The sequence below is a fragment of the Cryptomeria japonica genome, chromosome 5, assembly GCF_030272615.1.
Source record: "Cryptomeria japonica chromosome 5, Sugi_1.0, whole genome shotgun sequence".
Lineage (NCBI taxonomy): Eukaryota > Viridiplantae > Streptophyta > Pinopsida > Cupressales > Cupressaceae > Cryptomeria > Cryptomeria japonica.
This window is the reverse complement of record NC_081409.1, coordinates 237,681,768-237,698,600: the sequence shown is the minus strand read 5'-3', so window position 1 is coordinate 237,698,600 and position 16,833 is coordinate 237,681,768. Positions and strand designations below refer to the sequence as shown.

Genomic DNA, 16,833 nt, shown 5'->3' with positions numbered 1-16,833 from the left:
GTACACCAAAAAAAACTAAAATATATATAACAAAATAGAATCCTAGATCAAAAATATGCACAATCTCCCATATAAATATGGATTGCAAATGGGCTATGAACAACATCACAGGATCTGTTTAACATTGGCTTAGCTTTCTTACAGTTTTATTTGAAGCATATATACTATTGTTCTTGCTTTGAAATTTATTTCATCAATAACATTAGAATGATGGTTCCACAGATGCTGTCAAGGCTGTGGTCATACTTTGTGTTTGTGTCAAGCAAGAAGGCAAGGCTCACAGGGCAGTCCCCTGATGGCAGGGAAGCAGCCCTGCTTAACTATGTTCTTAACAAGGCAGAGGAAGGTAATGCACAGGCTGTCTTGGCTGCCATTGATGATTACACTCAGAGTGTTTGGATGATGAACATTGGCAAGCACAAGGGTTCCATTCTGGAATCTGCAGTGCATAGATGTGAACCCAAATTGGCCTTAGAGCTGGGAGCTTATTGTGGGTATTCAGCCATTAGGATTGCTTCCAAGATGACAAAGCCTGGTAGCAAGCTGATCTCTATAGAAGTGAATCCCAATAATTGCAATGTTGCCAAAGAAATCGTAATTCATGCAGGTAAGTTTTCTAGTTTTCCTTTTCTTTTGGCTGTTATTGCATACATGAGTATGTTGATATTATTTGACAGTGTATATTTACCCTCAGAGATCAAATGGGTTTTTCTCTCAGGCATTTTCTGTCATTTGAAAGTATAGAGAACCCACTGTTTTAACATGGTTTTCCTTTTGCATTTTCTGGTTTGGTGTGGTCTCAGGGGTTGCATCAAAGGTGGAAGTCATGGAAGGAACAGTGAGTGACAAAGTGGAGGACTTGTGTGAGATGTTAGATGATGAAGGGGTTCCACAGTTTGATTTTATATTGATGGATCACTCCAAGCAAAGTTACTTGTCAGATTTCTTGGTGCTCAAGGAGCGAGGAATGATTGGGAAAGGAACTGTCATTGTGTCCAACAATGTGGATTCAGATTTCTCCAACTATCTGCGAACTAAAACTAATGAATTGGAGAGTGAAGAACACAAGTGTTGTGCAGAGTACTTGAGTCTCCTTCCATCTATTATCACTGTTTCCACTTTCAAGGCTGATCTTCCCATCTCTGTTAGGACATAAGTTTTATGAGTTTAACATGTTTGCAGTAGAAAGTGAGTCCTTGAAATAGAGCTGAACGTAGGTGTTCAGTCATCCTTGGAAGTTGTTTCTATTCCTTTCCGCAATTTCTAGCATGATATTTTCATATTCAAACTTTGCGGTAGAATTGTTAGTTTATGTAATCCTTTCTAATTGGTAACCGAGTTTGCATATAAATAAAAGAATCTTGTTGCTTCAAAGATAAACTTAATTTCTTCCGATGAAGCAAGAGCAAAAGGAAATTAACGTCAACATAATGCTTATGAATTTTTTGATGAATCTTCTTTTCTTCTACGTTGGCAGTCACTGTCACTGTCATGATAGTGGAAGGATTGGGAATAAGGCCATTGCCAATTCAACTAGACGATAAGAAAGTTTAGCACATCGATTTATCATATTCCTTGTGCATGGGATATATGGTGTCTCTTATAAAGTTAAACTTTGATATGTTTGTCAAGGGATATACATATGTGTAAAGAAAAATGAACATTCCTTTGTTTTTGCTTAAAGATATAAGATTCATGTGAGTGAGTCTAATTAACTCAGACTGACAAATGAGTAAATAGTTTTGGTATATGTTTTTTTCTTTTTTAAATATTTTAATAATTAAATATAGAAATTAAATAGAAAATGTGTATTTTATTTTATTATTGTAAAGTGAGTAGAATTTGTAGTGACATTAAAAATTGGACATTTTAGGATGATTCAAAAATAAATGGTAATGGTTTGTTTCTTATTTTAGATGTTGTACAATGTTAAGTTTGGAAATCAGGATTGAATTTTAAAAATTTGAAATGTCATACATCTATAAATTTGATTTGTTGGGAAGATGTTATACAATTTGTATCAAATATTATGTATTTTGTAATGTTATCGTTCATGTTAAAATGACATGTCACACATCAGAATTGGGCATTTATTTCTCTAATGGAGTCCATGTTGTGACATTGCAAATATTAATGTGGATAGCACATTGGGGGAGCATGGTTCAGCGAGCATAGCCAATTGGTCTCATTGTGTGAATGTATATAATATTCTTGAGGTCTTATAAAATGCTTTTCATATTGTATACACATTTAATGCTTGGGCTATCTATTGCAAGCTAATCTTGGGTGCTTGGGAATGAAGTTTGGAGAATAAAAGGGGTTGCCTTGGAGAACATGCAATCACATGTTATTAGCTGGTTCTAGTGTTGAGGTCAACTTTGTAAATTGATTTATTTTGTTGGGACATTAATTATTGGTGGCAAGGTGGTTTGGGAATCTTCTAGTAATATGTTGGTTTGTTGCTCTATTGCTTATAAATAGAAGGATTGGGTAGTATGTTATCTATCATCTTGTGCTTAATTTTTCTTTGAGTGTGGGGGCATAGATCTCTTAAAAGAGCTTGGTGTTTACAATGAAATATTTTTTATTAATGGATAATATATTATTATAGAGTATTGGAGATTTAGTTTTCTAAAAAAAAAACAAAAAAACTTAGGGTCTACTGATGTCTCATTTTATTTTGTGGTTGCTTTATTGTGGTATTTCATTCTTAGTGTTCTTGTGTTGTTATTTCAAAATATTACTGAAAATTTTGTAGATTAGATTACTTGGGCCACTCTTGATGGAGAGTTAATTGTGGAAGCTTTGAATATTTTCTTTCACTTGACATCGAAGCCTACCTAGTTTGTTCAATCTATGAGGAATATGGATTATGTCTATTAATACTTGTTTGAGTGGAAAGTTTGTAGTAACGATCTTGTTTATAAGATATATAATTATGGTAAATATATATATCTAATGATGCCAACTTTGAATTATGAAAATTCAAGATGGATGATTTGTTTATAAATAGAAATTTTAGAGATTATAATATCGAATAAAAAATCATATAACATAAAAGATGAAAGCATATAAATTTTTATTGGAAGACAAATGTTTCACTGCTCTTCAATTCTACTATGAAGCCCACCACCAACCAGCTTTGAGATAAGTATGTGGAAAATAACAACTCAAATTCTCAAATTCCAGTCTATACTTTCGTTAATAGTCTCTAAACTTGCAAACAAGGTTACATGAGCCCTATTAGGCCTCACCAAAAGGTGTTACGAAGAAACCACATGATGGAATATTATCTAAAAACAACTTGATTGCCATTGATACAAAACTCTTTTGACTATTGGTACATGCCCCCTTTCATGGTCAGTCCAGCTGAGGAATTACTTCTTCCATCAGGTTACTTTTTCTCTTTTGTACACACAAAATAAAAATATTTAACAATATGGAATCCTAAATCAAACATATGCACAATCTCTCCCTTATAAATATGGATTGTAAATGAGCTAGGAACAAGATCACAAGATCTGTTTATCATTAGCTGAGCTTTCTTATAGTTTCATTTGGAAGTATATATAATATATCAATAATTTCTTCCTTTAAAATTACTTTTATCAATAGGATTAGAATGATGGATTTTAAGTAAGCTAAGAACTACATCACAAGATCTATACACCATTTGTCCATCATATAGTTTTATTTTGAAGCACATATATACTATATCAATCTTGTTCTTGCTTTGAAATTTCTTTCACGAATAGTTCCATAGATGCTGTCAAGGCTGTGGTCATACTTTGTGTTTCTGCCCAGCAAGAACGAAAGGCTCACAGGGAAACAGGATACATGGAATTGCTAGCAAATGCAATCTTCTTCATTAGTAACAAAGTTTACATAACAATAAGAGAATCTTGTTGCTTCTGAAATGCAAAGACAGACTTGATTTCTTCCTTTGATGCAATATGAGTAAGAGCAAAAGAAAATTAATTTCTACCTAATGCTTATCATCTGTTTATTTTGTTAGACAAAATCATGATATTGGAAGCTTTAAAAATAAGACCATTGTCAATTCAGCCAGGCGACAAGAAAATTCAGCATATCGATTTGTCACATTCCTTGTCCATGGTATATATGGTTGCCCTATATAAAGTTGATTTTTGATCTCTTTATAAAGGGATTTAAATATGTTTAAAGAAAACTGAACATTTCTTAAAGTGTGATTTATCTTAACTAAATAAGATCCATAACTCTCTCTTATTAACTTAGACTAACAAATGCGTATGATTTCTTTCATATTTGATTTTTAAATATTTTAATAATTAATTGTAGAAAATGTATCTAGTTTTATTATTGAAGAGCAAATGTAATTATAAGTGACACTAAAAATTGGATTTCTAAAGTTTAATAAAAAATAAATGGTCGCAATCTATTTTTCACTTTGGAATTAAAGTATTTTGTTTTATCTATACAGTATTCAATTTGGCAAACAAGGTCAACTTTAAGATCTAAAACATATCCTATACCTATAGACTTGATCTTTTCGGGAAGATGATTTATAGTTTTTAAGGATTTTTATTATTTTGTAATGTTGAGCTCCATACCTAAATGGGATGCCATATATTAGAATTTGATAGTATTTTCCTAAGGGATGTCAAATATGACATTGTAATGTTAATGTGGATGACACGTCAAAGGGTCATGATCTACTGAGGACATAGTCAATTGGGATCACTAGGTGAATGCGTTTAATATTTTTTGAGGTCTTGTAAAATGCATTCAATATTCCAAAATAATTCAATGTTTCAGCTCACTATTGTAAGCTAATCTTGGTTGCTTGGGTATGAGGTTTAGAGAATATAAAAGGGATGCCTTAGAGAATGTGCAATCACATGTTGTCACTTAGTTCTAGTGGAAAATTTGAGGTCCAATTTTGTTTATTGGTTATTATCTTTGGGACGTTAATTATTAGTGGTAAGTTGTTCTAGTAATCTTCTGGTAAGTTTTTATGTCACTACTACTCTATTGCCTATCAATAGAAAGATTGGATGAGAGGCTATCTATCATCTTGTGCTTAATTTCTCTTTGAGTGTGGGTATGGATCTCTTGAAAGAACTTGGCACTTACAAGTGTATGTAATATTTTCAATTGTTAAATAATACATTAGTTTAGAGATTTGAAGATTAGTTTTTTTTCAAATATATTTCTTACGATATATTTATAATACATCTGTTTACAAAAAAAATCGGGGCACATTCCATGAGGCAAAAATCAATATGGACTTTTTAGTTCTACCTTCTGTGTACGTCCTCCTGCATTAATGATCCATACTCACATGCAAGCACAAAATAGTTCTAGACACTAGGAAATTCTTTTAAAAAATTTCTCTATTTTTTTGCAATTTTTTTTTTTGAAAATTTGTAAGAAAAACACTGGCCAAAATTTTTGGTTGCTTTTGTACAGTTCTAGCTTGCGCAAACATTGACATTACCATACCACCTACACGCAACACTTTTTTTTTTGTGGTTCCCACCAAATATGGCTGAACCACTTGTAGACACCTAAAATTGTACTCTTTAATTAAATAAATATTTTTATTTATTTAATTATTTAAACCTAATTATTCTATTAATTAAATAAATCTTTATTTATTTAATTAATTCAATTTACTCCTTTCTAGCCTTTTCTCATTTAAATAAATACTTTTATTTATTTAAACTGTCCTTTTCCTAGATTAAATAAATATTTTATTTATTTAATTGATCCTACTTCCTCTATTAATTAAATAAATCTTTATTTATTTAATTAATTCATTAGCTTTTTCTATCCATGACACATGTCATTCATCTCTTAATTCTTCTCTTACCTACCCCCTTTATCATTTAATTATTTCGTATACCTACACTTTAATCCTAGTCGACCATTTATCTTTGCACCTCTTAATCTTATACCTTAATTTCTTACAGTGTTCTCTATATAAGAGGATACTCTCCTTCATTATCAACCCTAATGACATAATCAAGATTTCTTGCGATCAAGCTATCAGCCACATTTTCATTCTTTGTTGAGCTCTTGTGCACACATAAAATCTGAGAGCAAATATATTAAACAAGATCAATGGAGATAGAAAGAAATGGAGATTGAAACCCTAATTGACATGCGAATGGTATATTTGGTTTATTTTATTTATTTGCATGGTCTTAAGTATTTTCATTTATGTATGGTGGATTGTTTTCATTGTTAGGCTAGGGTTTTGTGGTTGGATCTTTGTTAGTCTTTCAATATTGTTGTTTTCACTATCCATTTTCACCATATACATTTTGGCACATCCAGTTGGACTCTTGTCCCTTTTATTTTGACATCTTGTCTACAGATTTTGTGTTTTTTAAAGTTGCAGGTTCGGCGTTGTGACACTTTTGCATTTTTTTGCATCTGTGACGGATCTAACCACATCTATGTTTTGTTTATGTGTCTAAGACTGCTAATTTTGTGTTTTTGATTTTTTACTAGTTTTTGCAGATCTGTCATTCTAAAGTTACGTCTGCATAGCATCTTCTCAGGTTTTTGTTTTCTTTTCACATCAGCATTGCTTCTTGTTGCATTTTTTATTTTGCAAGGTTTTTGCTCAGTTCTATAGTTACAAGTTTATGGAATCACGTTTGTGAGCTATATTGTTGTGCCCATGTCTAGATCTTGTATTTGTGTAGGTTTTTTTCGTGTTTGCATTTTCTATTTGGTTTGCAGTTCTCAAATCTGAAAAACCACATCTTTGTTTCATCATTGTACATCTGCATCTGGTATAGTTGTGTCTGCATTTCAGTTTTGCATTTTTTGCTTTCATTTAGGGTTTTCAGATTTGGATTTTAGGGATAACCTCTTTTGATCTGACTAATGAATTGGTGCTACTGTTTAAAAAGAAGAAAAATGTCTTGTCAAAGGCCCCTATTTCATAGAGTCTTTTGGATCTAAAAATTTACCTAACTTGTGTGCTTGCAGGATGGGTATCATTTCAAAACTACTGCCATGTTTGGTGTAGGACGTTTGGCAAATATTTGATTTTGAAATTTCTTTCTTTGTCTTCTTTAGTTTAGCAAACATTTCATTTTGGGTCTTAAAATTAACATGTGTCTTTTGTGTCTTGAGCAATAGGCTTTGTGTTTTACATTTTAGAGGGCCTTCCTCCTGAGTAGCCCATAAGGCCAAGTGAGAGGGAACTACCCAAGTGGTAATGGGATAAAGCCAAGCTCTTCCAAGCCACTATAAATAAAAGTGTGTGTGATGAAATTTGCAAGCAATGGGTGTTACATGCTTCTATAACAATGTTGTGACTCCCCATAAACCCTATAGAGTGCAACCTCTATAGTTTGGGAGGCCTTCCGTTTAACGAAGTGTAACACATTGCTAATTATAGGCACCTGAATGGATGCCCTTACTAGACACCATTTTGTGTTAGAAGCCAAAAACCTTCTAGTTGTTGGAACATGAGGTGAGACCTTTGAAGGGGCTCACATTCTTATGGTTCTTAGTAGAGATACAAAGTTCACCACCGGGAGTTTTTGTGGGGAATGATGCTTGGCTGTCCCAGAGAAGTGAGTGCCAAGGGTGGAGCCAGTGGAGTCAATTATCTAAATTGTTGGAAATATGCGTCAAATTCTCCTGACCAGTGTTCGGGTTGATCGATGTAACTTAATCCGATAGAACAACTTGTGGGAAGGTATCAGGTTGTGGACTTTTCCTATCGGTATAACTCTGACCGATGAACATGTTGCAAACAAGTATCAAGTTAGGTCTACCCGATGTATCCTCCTTATCTATTTTATCGAGGATCAAGATTGCTTGTTCATGGTTATGCCGATGGCCAATGGAATCTTCTTCCTATGATTGGTTAACAGGTGATCAAGTTCAAGATGATCCAACGGTTGTCACTATACCACAATGGGAAGAGGATTGAAAGATATTCCCCATGGCTTGGTGACAAAGCACGTGCAAAAAGAAGCAAGTTAAAGACCGTGCAGGTTGACGGTGAATCAATGAATGTCACTATACCTCATGATGGAAATGCATGAACGTTATCCATCGTGGCTTGGCGACCAAGTGGTGGGGCCCGACAAAAGAGCAACTCAGACGGGTTAACGGGTGAACAAGTCTGGGATGATCAGACGATTGTCGCTATACCGCTATGGCAAGATGCACGAAGTTTATCCTCTGTGACTTGGTGACCAAGGTGGGGCCCGACAAAGAAGAGAGTCATTCCGGGTAGTTAGTGAGGTCGTGCTAAGGTGGAAGGGAAGGGACTCTGGAGCCAATCAAGGGGTGCCACGTGGTGGAGCATAGAAAGAGAGATCGAGAAGATCAAGGAAGATTAGATGATCGGGATAGCTATATGGTTGTCTTGCCAATGACCTAATGGAATTACCTTCGGTGATCAGGAGAACTGGTTATTTTCTACACCGATACCTGATGAGGTTGCTTTCGGTGATTGGGTTGACTAGATGAAAGTTAGGCCGAAGTCTGATGAAGTCGTTTACTATTGATCAAGGATTGGGGTAACTTCTAAGTGTTGGTTCCAATGGGCCGATGAAGTTGTCTACTGATGATTGGATACCGGGGTAACTTTTCAGTGCTGGTTTCGATGGCCGATGGGGAAGTATCTGACTGTGGGTGGTTGCCCAGACCAAAGTCCAAAAGATTAGTAGGTAGACACTTGGAATGTTTCTGTCGGTGTATTTAAATATGAACCGACCTGACTTCCAGATGAATCTGGGATAATATATTTTCCATGAGTTCATGAATGGACAGGTTGTTACTCGACGGTTATGTTCCAAGGCCATTATACAAATGACAGAGAAATATTTACTTGAACAGATGGTGGTTGCTAGAGATGTAATCGATGAGCAAAGCAAAGAAGGGTGTGCATGAAGGCTGTGTGGAGGTGATGTTTTTATAAGTAGCCAAGTCGACGTGTCTACATGTGGTGAGAATAAAGTTCTGAGATCAGAGTCCGGAAAAGAGGATCTGATAACTTTATTGTAATCGTGTTGTTTACTGAATAAAGTGATCTCTCTTTGATAGTGGGGTTTTTGCTCGTAAGGGTTTTCCCACGTATATCTGGTGTCTTTCTCTCGTGCTATTCTATCTGGTTCATCTTAATCTTCTATCTGTGTTTATTTTAATGTACTGCAAACTAAAATTAAAATACTTCCTTGCTTGCTAATCCCCTTAGAATTGATGATAGGAGAGTGTTTTTTGTGCATGGCTTTCCTTACATAAGTATCTGCTTTGAATTTTTTAGTGGAGATACCAAGTGAGATTTAATAACTATTGTCCTAGCTAGCCCTAGGATTTGTGCTTGCATTATCAAAACACTCAAACATTTTCATGCAAAACAAAGAAACATTGTGTCTACCCTGTTTTCAAGTGTATGCAAAAAAAATTCACATTATATTTCACATTTGGAAACATTTTTTATCTTTTAGACAAAACACTCTCAAACATTGAGTCTTCACTGCTATTGTATCCTCTTTCCATGAAAAGAGTAAAAACATTGAGATTTGGTCACATTAAACAACTTCAAAATCAGATAGAATTACACAAAATATCAAAAAATGTGTCTGTGACTATTAAAATCATGTCTGTGTAGTACAAAATTGCGTCTGTATCCTACAACAAAATATCCACAAGAAATTGTCACATTTTCAGAAACTGTGTCTTTGTTGGTTTAAACCACGTCTGTGTTGAGAAATCATGTTTGTACAGAGCAGAATTATGTCTTTGATTTTCAAGCTAAAATAGTCATTATCACCAGAAAATCACATCTATGTTTATTGTAATTGCGTCTGGGATCAAAAATCACGTCTGGGTTTGTTAAAACTGCGTCTACGTTCATGGTTGAAATATTACAAAATATTCTTTAGAACAAAAGGCGCTTAAGTTTTCAAATTCAAAGAGCTTCTTAGGCTTCTTCCTATAGGGATTCATCTTTTAGTCAACTTATCTTGGTCACACATAGTCAATTATTTTCCTTCACTTGCATTTCCCTCATACATATCCTCTAAATTTGAGTCAAAAGGTTACTTTGCTTGTCCTCATCACACTTTGCAAACATACTACAACACAACACTAGGTGATTCCCGCATCAAGATCTGTCATTTTAGGGTCTCATTTGGTCTTCTTGAGTCTGTTGGCATATGTGTAGAGCTTGATGACATGATGATATTGTATGTTATCATTAATGTCAATATGCTGTAGTATGAACTGGTATATTGAAGTAAGCAAATTGGCAAGAGAACAGGTATGTTGATGATGTGAACCAATATATGTGAAAAGGTGAAGCGGTATGTTGTAATGAGAACTGGTATGTACAAAGTTTGTATCGGGGTTTCATTTGGTATGACTACCGGTTAGTAGTCTCAGCTTCAGGGTTTTTGGTTGATGCATTTCAAGTCTGTGTGATGAGTTAGCATTACAATGAAGATCAAATCGTGTTGCCACATCAGCCTTGTGCACGTGAAGAATTTCCTTGAGGATCTTGCCTGAAGAAGATTGATTCTATCTACCTCAGGAATGTGCAAAGTCTCAGTAAACGGTGAATAACGCGTGATGGGTTATCAGCTTCCAGAAGCAGCAAAGAACGAATGATGGAGAACGTCTTGAGATCTGTTCAAGATTGTTTTATTCAATGCAATGTGTTTGAATGGTTAGGATTGGACCAACTGTATTGATAACATAAATGTTTAGGGTTTAGGGTTTATGCTACCAACCTATCTATTTCCTATAAGGTCGATGATGATTTGCATTGTAAAGTTGTTGGCAAATGTTGTGTGTATCCAAGTGAAGAGATACTTGATTCTTGCTAGACCGAAGAAGTGTGTTGATACCTGTAGAGTGTGATTCCAGAAGCAAAGGAACTAAAGTGGATCTGCCTTGGCATTGAGTGTTGTTATCAGATTAGTGTATTACCTATTGACTTCTAACCATTTTAGTAGTTGGAAAATCCCTTAACTGGGTAGCTTTAACACCTGCTTTCTGTAAATCCTTTAACAAGGTGACTCAAATTCATTGATTTCCTCAAATCTTCTTGTGAGGTAACCTTTAATAGGGTTCTAACCTTTAACCAGGTATTTAGCCATCCCTTAATCAGGTGATCCCTAGCAGGATCGATTCCTAGCAGAACCTATTGTAAAGTCCTTAACCAGATTAGGCTCCTAATAGAGTGGACTTCAAAAGAGTTAAAAGAACAACTTGTGGGTATTCATCTCCATCGTGGTTTTTCCCAGTTGGGTTTCCATGTGAAAAATCAGTGTGTCATGTGTGATGCTTTTTCATGTGATGATTAGTATTTTATGTTAAGTGGTAATGCATGCCGATCCAGTGGTCTTTATATTTCTGATGTATTACTTGTTTATGCATATGGGTGAAGTGGAAAGGAGATATTAGGTGTGGTGAAGATCTAAGTGTTACCAGTTTATGTCTTTCATAGTCATTCTATGTTTTACTAGTAGTGCCCTATTTTAGATCGGTGATTCTGTTTACCAGTTAGTACAGTCTTGGCAGTCAAAGTGGTTTAAGGAAGTTTTTGTCTATACTTATTCACCCCCCCCCTCTCAGTATCTGTTGAGTATTTACTATTCATCAGAGTCAAGGTCAACTTACCTCATCAAAAGATCCATCATCTCTTTGGAAACCACACCTTACTCTTAAATATACATACTTCGGTCTTACATTCTTGGACATTACAAGTTTACCCTAGATTCATCTACACTTCATACACCTCTTGGTCTTCCATAGTCTTTTCATCTTCATCGTATCCTTTCATTTTGGTCAATACTTTAGTCTATGGTTGAAACATGTTCATAAACGTCTAGAAGGGAAACCAAAGAAGCTTTAAGGTCTTTAAACATGAGTACCTATGAGTTTGATGGAGATTAATTCTACAATCTATTTGACAACCATAGTTATATACCAGGAAATGACATCAATGACAACAACAATGGAAATGATAATGACAATGACAAAATGCCTCTATGGATTCTGCAGAAGCTGAGAAAACTATCATGGATCCTCATTTTAAGAAATTAGTTCAAGAAATCATGAAGAGGGATAGACAATATTTCCTAGAAGCTATGGCACAAAGTGGAACAAGATTACCCCATGATTTTGATATGTCACAAATTTTGAAGGATCATACAAACCAAATAAATCAAGTTAGTACAAGGCTTAGGAGGCCCAATAATGGTGGTAATAGGAGAGAGTGTATCATTCTTGAGTCACTTTCATCCTTATTTCAAAAAATTGAAATTCCAAACACATACACTCATTTTCATGACATTTATGATAGAACCTCTCATGAACAACCTCACAGTCATCCTTTCCTTGGAGAAGAACTACCACCATGCATGACCATGATGATACTCGAGATCATACCAATGCATACAATTATACTCAAGAAAATGTTCAAAATCATGACATGAGGAGATCTCATGTCAGATTTGGGGGCAATACTCAAGAGCATTTTTATGACACCTCCTATCCTTATGGTCATGACATGTATCGATCTAGACCTAGTGCTCCTCATTACAACAACATACCAAGTGGTCCATATACAATATATAACTATGTCCCTCCTCCATATGAACACACCTATGATAAATACCATCCATATATGCATTAAATACCTTGTCCTCTGCCTAGTGGCTCAGACATTATATCCATATATGATTTATGAATAATATTATAAATGCAATGATTATTAAATGCTTATGAATGAAATGGTTACTAAATGCAATTTAAACTAGATGACTTCAATTTAAAATGTAACTTTTGTTTTTATATGATAATGCCAGAATATTCTTTTAATTCAGATGTATCATGAAGAAATGTTAGTAAGATAAAAGAAAGAAGAGATTGATGAAAGAATAATGTTAGAAAAGAACATGAATTAGAAAGAAGATGATAAATTAGCAAACTATCAATAAATAGATGAGATGAGAATGAGAATGATTGAATCATGAACATGTGTCATTATTTATTGCCTAATATATATTCATCATTGAGCCTTATTATTGAACAATGAAGCTTAGCACATCATGGTATAAGGAACTAAGATGTAAAGATATCTCATTGAAGAAACAAACACGTAGCAAACAAGGAGTGAACCCCTCCATTCTGGGAAATACACTAGGGGTTGAGGTATGTGTGGCATTGAATATCTGAATGCTCCTATCACAGACACCCACTAGAGTAATTTCCCTAGAACTTCATCAGTTCACACCACAAACAACAAACAACGAAAAAGATAATGCCCATCATGGCTCCTCTAGTCACTTGTGGACATCCTTGAGTAGCATAGGAACATGATCTGTCACCAAATGATAAAATATAAAGATCAACCTGAACAAAATTCAGCAGCTATATTGACCTTGTGCCTTTGTTCTCAGTTGCGTGATATGATGGTTTATAATGTCTGATCATAGAAAGTTGCGGACCTTGTTTAAGACTGACCTGTCTGATTTCGAGTGTATCCTCTTATGTTTAAGACAAGATAATGATCACTTGATATGGATATGTTACGATTGATAAGACAATTTGATCAATTGATTGTAGATGTTTGACTGGATAGTCATATCCTTTGTTAACTTCATGCGAAGTGTTTGTTGGATATCTGCTAGGGTATTTGTTTCTTGCGAGACATTTTATTGCAAGTTTTTTGATTGATTGATTTTTGATTTTTAGTTCTTTTCCAAGAGATTTTTTGATGTTTTTGGATTATGTGGATCGATATTTGAATGTTTTTGGTTGATTTTTTCAAGACATTATATGTATATTTTTGAGTTTTTCACGACATAAATGGATGTTTTTTGAATTGATTTTTTCAAGACATTATATAGATGTTTTTGATTGATTTTTTCAAGACATTATTTGAATGTTTTTGGATTTTGTGTTTTTCAATGTTTTTGGATTTTTGAAGGATTTTCCAATGTTTTTTTGGATTTTTTTTTTCAAGACTTTTTCTGAATGTTTTTGGTATATTTTTACTTTTCAAATGTTTTTGGGATTTTGTGGATTATATATGAATGTTTTAGGATTTTTTCAAGACTTCATATGATTTTTAGGATTTTTTTAGATAAGCCCCCAATGTGCAGACCTATATGACATGATGATTTATATAATGCATGTGGAGACAATGAATTTTTGACATGACCTATGTTAATGCAATATGCATGATGAAGATACCTTTCCTATTGGAATAAGGATGACTGTATTTGTTTAGCATTTTGTAATACATCAATTGAATTGGAGTTACAAAACATTTAGTAGATAAGTGGTCAATCGATCTTTAAGGTCTCTTGGAATGTCCAAATTAACACACTCAGTGACTAGGATTTACAAATGGAGATGCGGAAAAATTCTCCATTGGTTCTTGAAACTTTAATCTTCTTTCGCCCATGTGTGTGAAAATGAGTTAATTCCTGGTCTTGTGTTCACTAAAGATCCTTAGCATCCTATATGACTGCTACATGGATTATTCTAACTTCAAAAGCATCTCGAATAGAGCCTTGCTGCCAAAAAACTTTTAGATCTCCGATGAGGTTATAAACTATAAATTCTCAAATATTGCTCCATTGCCAGCAGGCATTCGTAGGCCTGATGGAGTTACTCGCATGTTCCCATAGTCAATATTTTTGTCGCACTTTGTATGCATGATATTTCAGTTATATATCATTTCTTTTTTGCCTCGAGATGGATATTTGGCATAACACTTTTTCTTTTTTTTAATTTTCTTGCCTTGACTTGTAAGTAATGAAACCTACTTGGGTGTGACAATTATAGCGATGCTGAAGTAGAATTTTAGTTTTTTCACTAGTCATATGATCAAGTAGGTATCTCGAATGAATTAGAGATTTTGTTAATATGTTTGAGATATAGCAATTGCTAGATTTTGGGTTAACAAGTCTTAAAAAGTGAAATCACTACCAAACCATAAGTAAAGCGTCGTCACAAGGTAATGTTGAAAATGAACGACCTTTGGACCTCAAAGACTTCACATCCAAATATCTAAGAAAGGAGATGACCCTTGTTTCTCTTGAATGCAAACATATGATAAACTTGGACAGTTGCCTTGTTTTATTGATGCTGCTATATGGGTATGTGCAAGGTAATGAGTCACAAATTCGCTAAAGTCTATGCATTGGAAAACACGCTCCACAAAATAGGAACGGGGGCCCATTCTAAAAAAATGGGGGCCCGTTAATGGTTCGGCCTCCCGAGCCAAAAGGTGACGGGGGGCCGAAGCTAAATAAAATGGGCCCCCATTTTGTTACAAAATGGACCCCCATTTCTAAACAAAATGGGGGCCCGTTTTTAAATTTTATTTTTACCCTTTTTTTGGGCAAATTTTTCATTTTCACCGTGACAGTGAATTGACAAGAGGAGATAAAAAATGGGCCCCTGTGCTGTGGTTTCCATTTCAAGCCTCCACCACTATTCCAGGTACACATTTAGTCATCTATTTTCACATTTCATAATTTTCTTGTTTTTTTGTGTATTATTTAGTTTTTTTTGTATTATTTTAGTTTTTTTTATAGTAGCCTATAAATAAATTATTTTTTATATTTGTAAATTCTTGATTTTGATCTAAAATATTTTTGAATAGTTAACCCTAAACCATAATCAACAAATTTAGAAATCAAAACCAACCATAGATAATTAACAAAACGAAATCGACACAAACAAAAAAATGAAAATGAAATGGAAACAAAAACAAAAACATTCAAAAATGAAATTGAAATAAAACTGAACATATGTACCTAAATTGTTCTTAATCCTCATTAGGCAATACAAAAGTTACCACTAAACTAGTATAACCTTAAAAGTAATTAACATTACTCTTCAAATTTTAGATATCAAAGTTTAGGCTTAGGTTTATGCCATTTCATGGCATAAAGGTCCTATTAAGGTCCTATTATGTCATGTGATGGTATAAAAGGATCAATTATAGACACATTATGTCATGTCATGGCATAATAGGACACATTATGCCATGATGGCATAATAGGACACATTATGACATGATGGCATAATATGTCCTATTATGCCATGACATTGCATAATGGGTTCATAGTTGGTCCTATTATATCATGTCATGGCATAATAGGACCTATTATGCCATCATGGCATAATAGGTCCTATTATGCCATGACATTGCATAATAGTCCACCTATTATGCCATCATGGCATAACAGGTCCATAATAGGACCTATTAAGCCACAACATGACATGATTTTCTCAAAAATTGCCAACTTCATCATCTAATTCGTCTCCAACATTGAAACTATGCTAATTCGACATGTTTACTTAGTATGATAGGACCAATTATGGACCTATTATGCCATGATGGCATAATATCAATTATGGACACATTATGTCATGCCATGGCATAATAGGACACATTATGCCATGATGGCATAATAGGACACATTATGACATGATGGCATAATATGTCCTATTATGCCATGACATTGCATAATGGGTTCATAGTTGGTCCTATTATATCATGTCATGGCATAATAGGACCTATTATGCCATCATGGCATAATAGGTCCTATTATGCCATGACATTGCATAATAGTCCACCTATTATGCCATCATGGCATAACAGGTCCATAATAGGACATATTAAGCCACAACATGACATGATTTTCTCAAAAATTTCCAACTTCATCATCTAATTCATCTCCAACACTGAAACTATGCTAATTCGACATGTTTACTTAGTGTGATAGGACCAATTATGGACCTATTATGCCATGATGGCATAATATGTCCTATTATGTCATGACATTACAT

General features: G+C 34.3%; 1 protein-coding gene across 1 annotated transcript; it reads left to right on the top strand.

Annotated features, from left to right (window-relative positions):
* Window positions 1-210: 210 nt before the first annotated feature.
* Window positions 211-1,156, top strand: LOC131875842 (uncharacterized). The gene is made up of 2 exons (XM_059220537.1): window positions 211-607; window positions 804-1,156. The coding sequence occupies exons 1-2, from the start codon at window positions 211-213 to the stop codon at window positions 1,154-1,156; spliced, it is 750 nt and encodes a 249-aa protein (XP_059076520.1).
* Window positions 1,157-16,833: the final 15,677 nt, after the last annotated feature.

Coding starts and splice junctions, on each gene's coding strand:
- LOC131875842 (XM_059220537.1), top strand. CDS start 211: ATGGTTCCACAGATGCTGTCAAGGCTGTGGTCATACTTTGTGTTTGTG. Junction 608..803: donor AGAAATCGTAATTCATGCAG/GTAAGTTTTCTA, acceptor GTGTGGTCTCAG/GGGTTGCATCAAAGGTGGAA.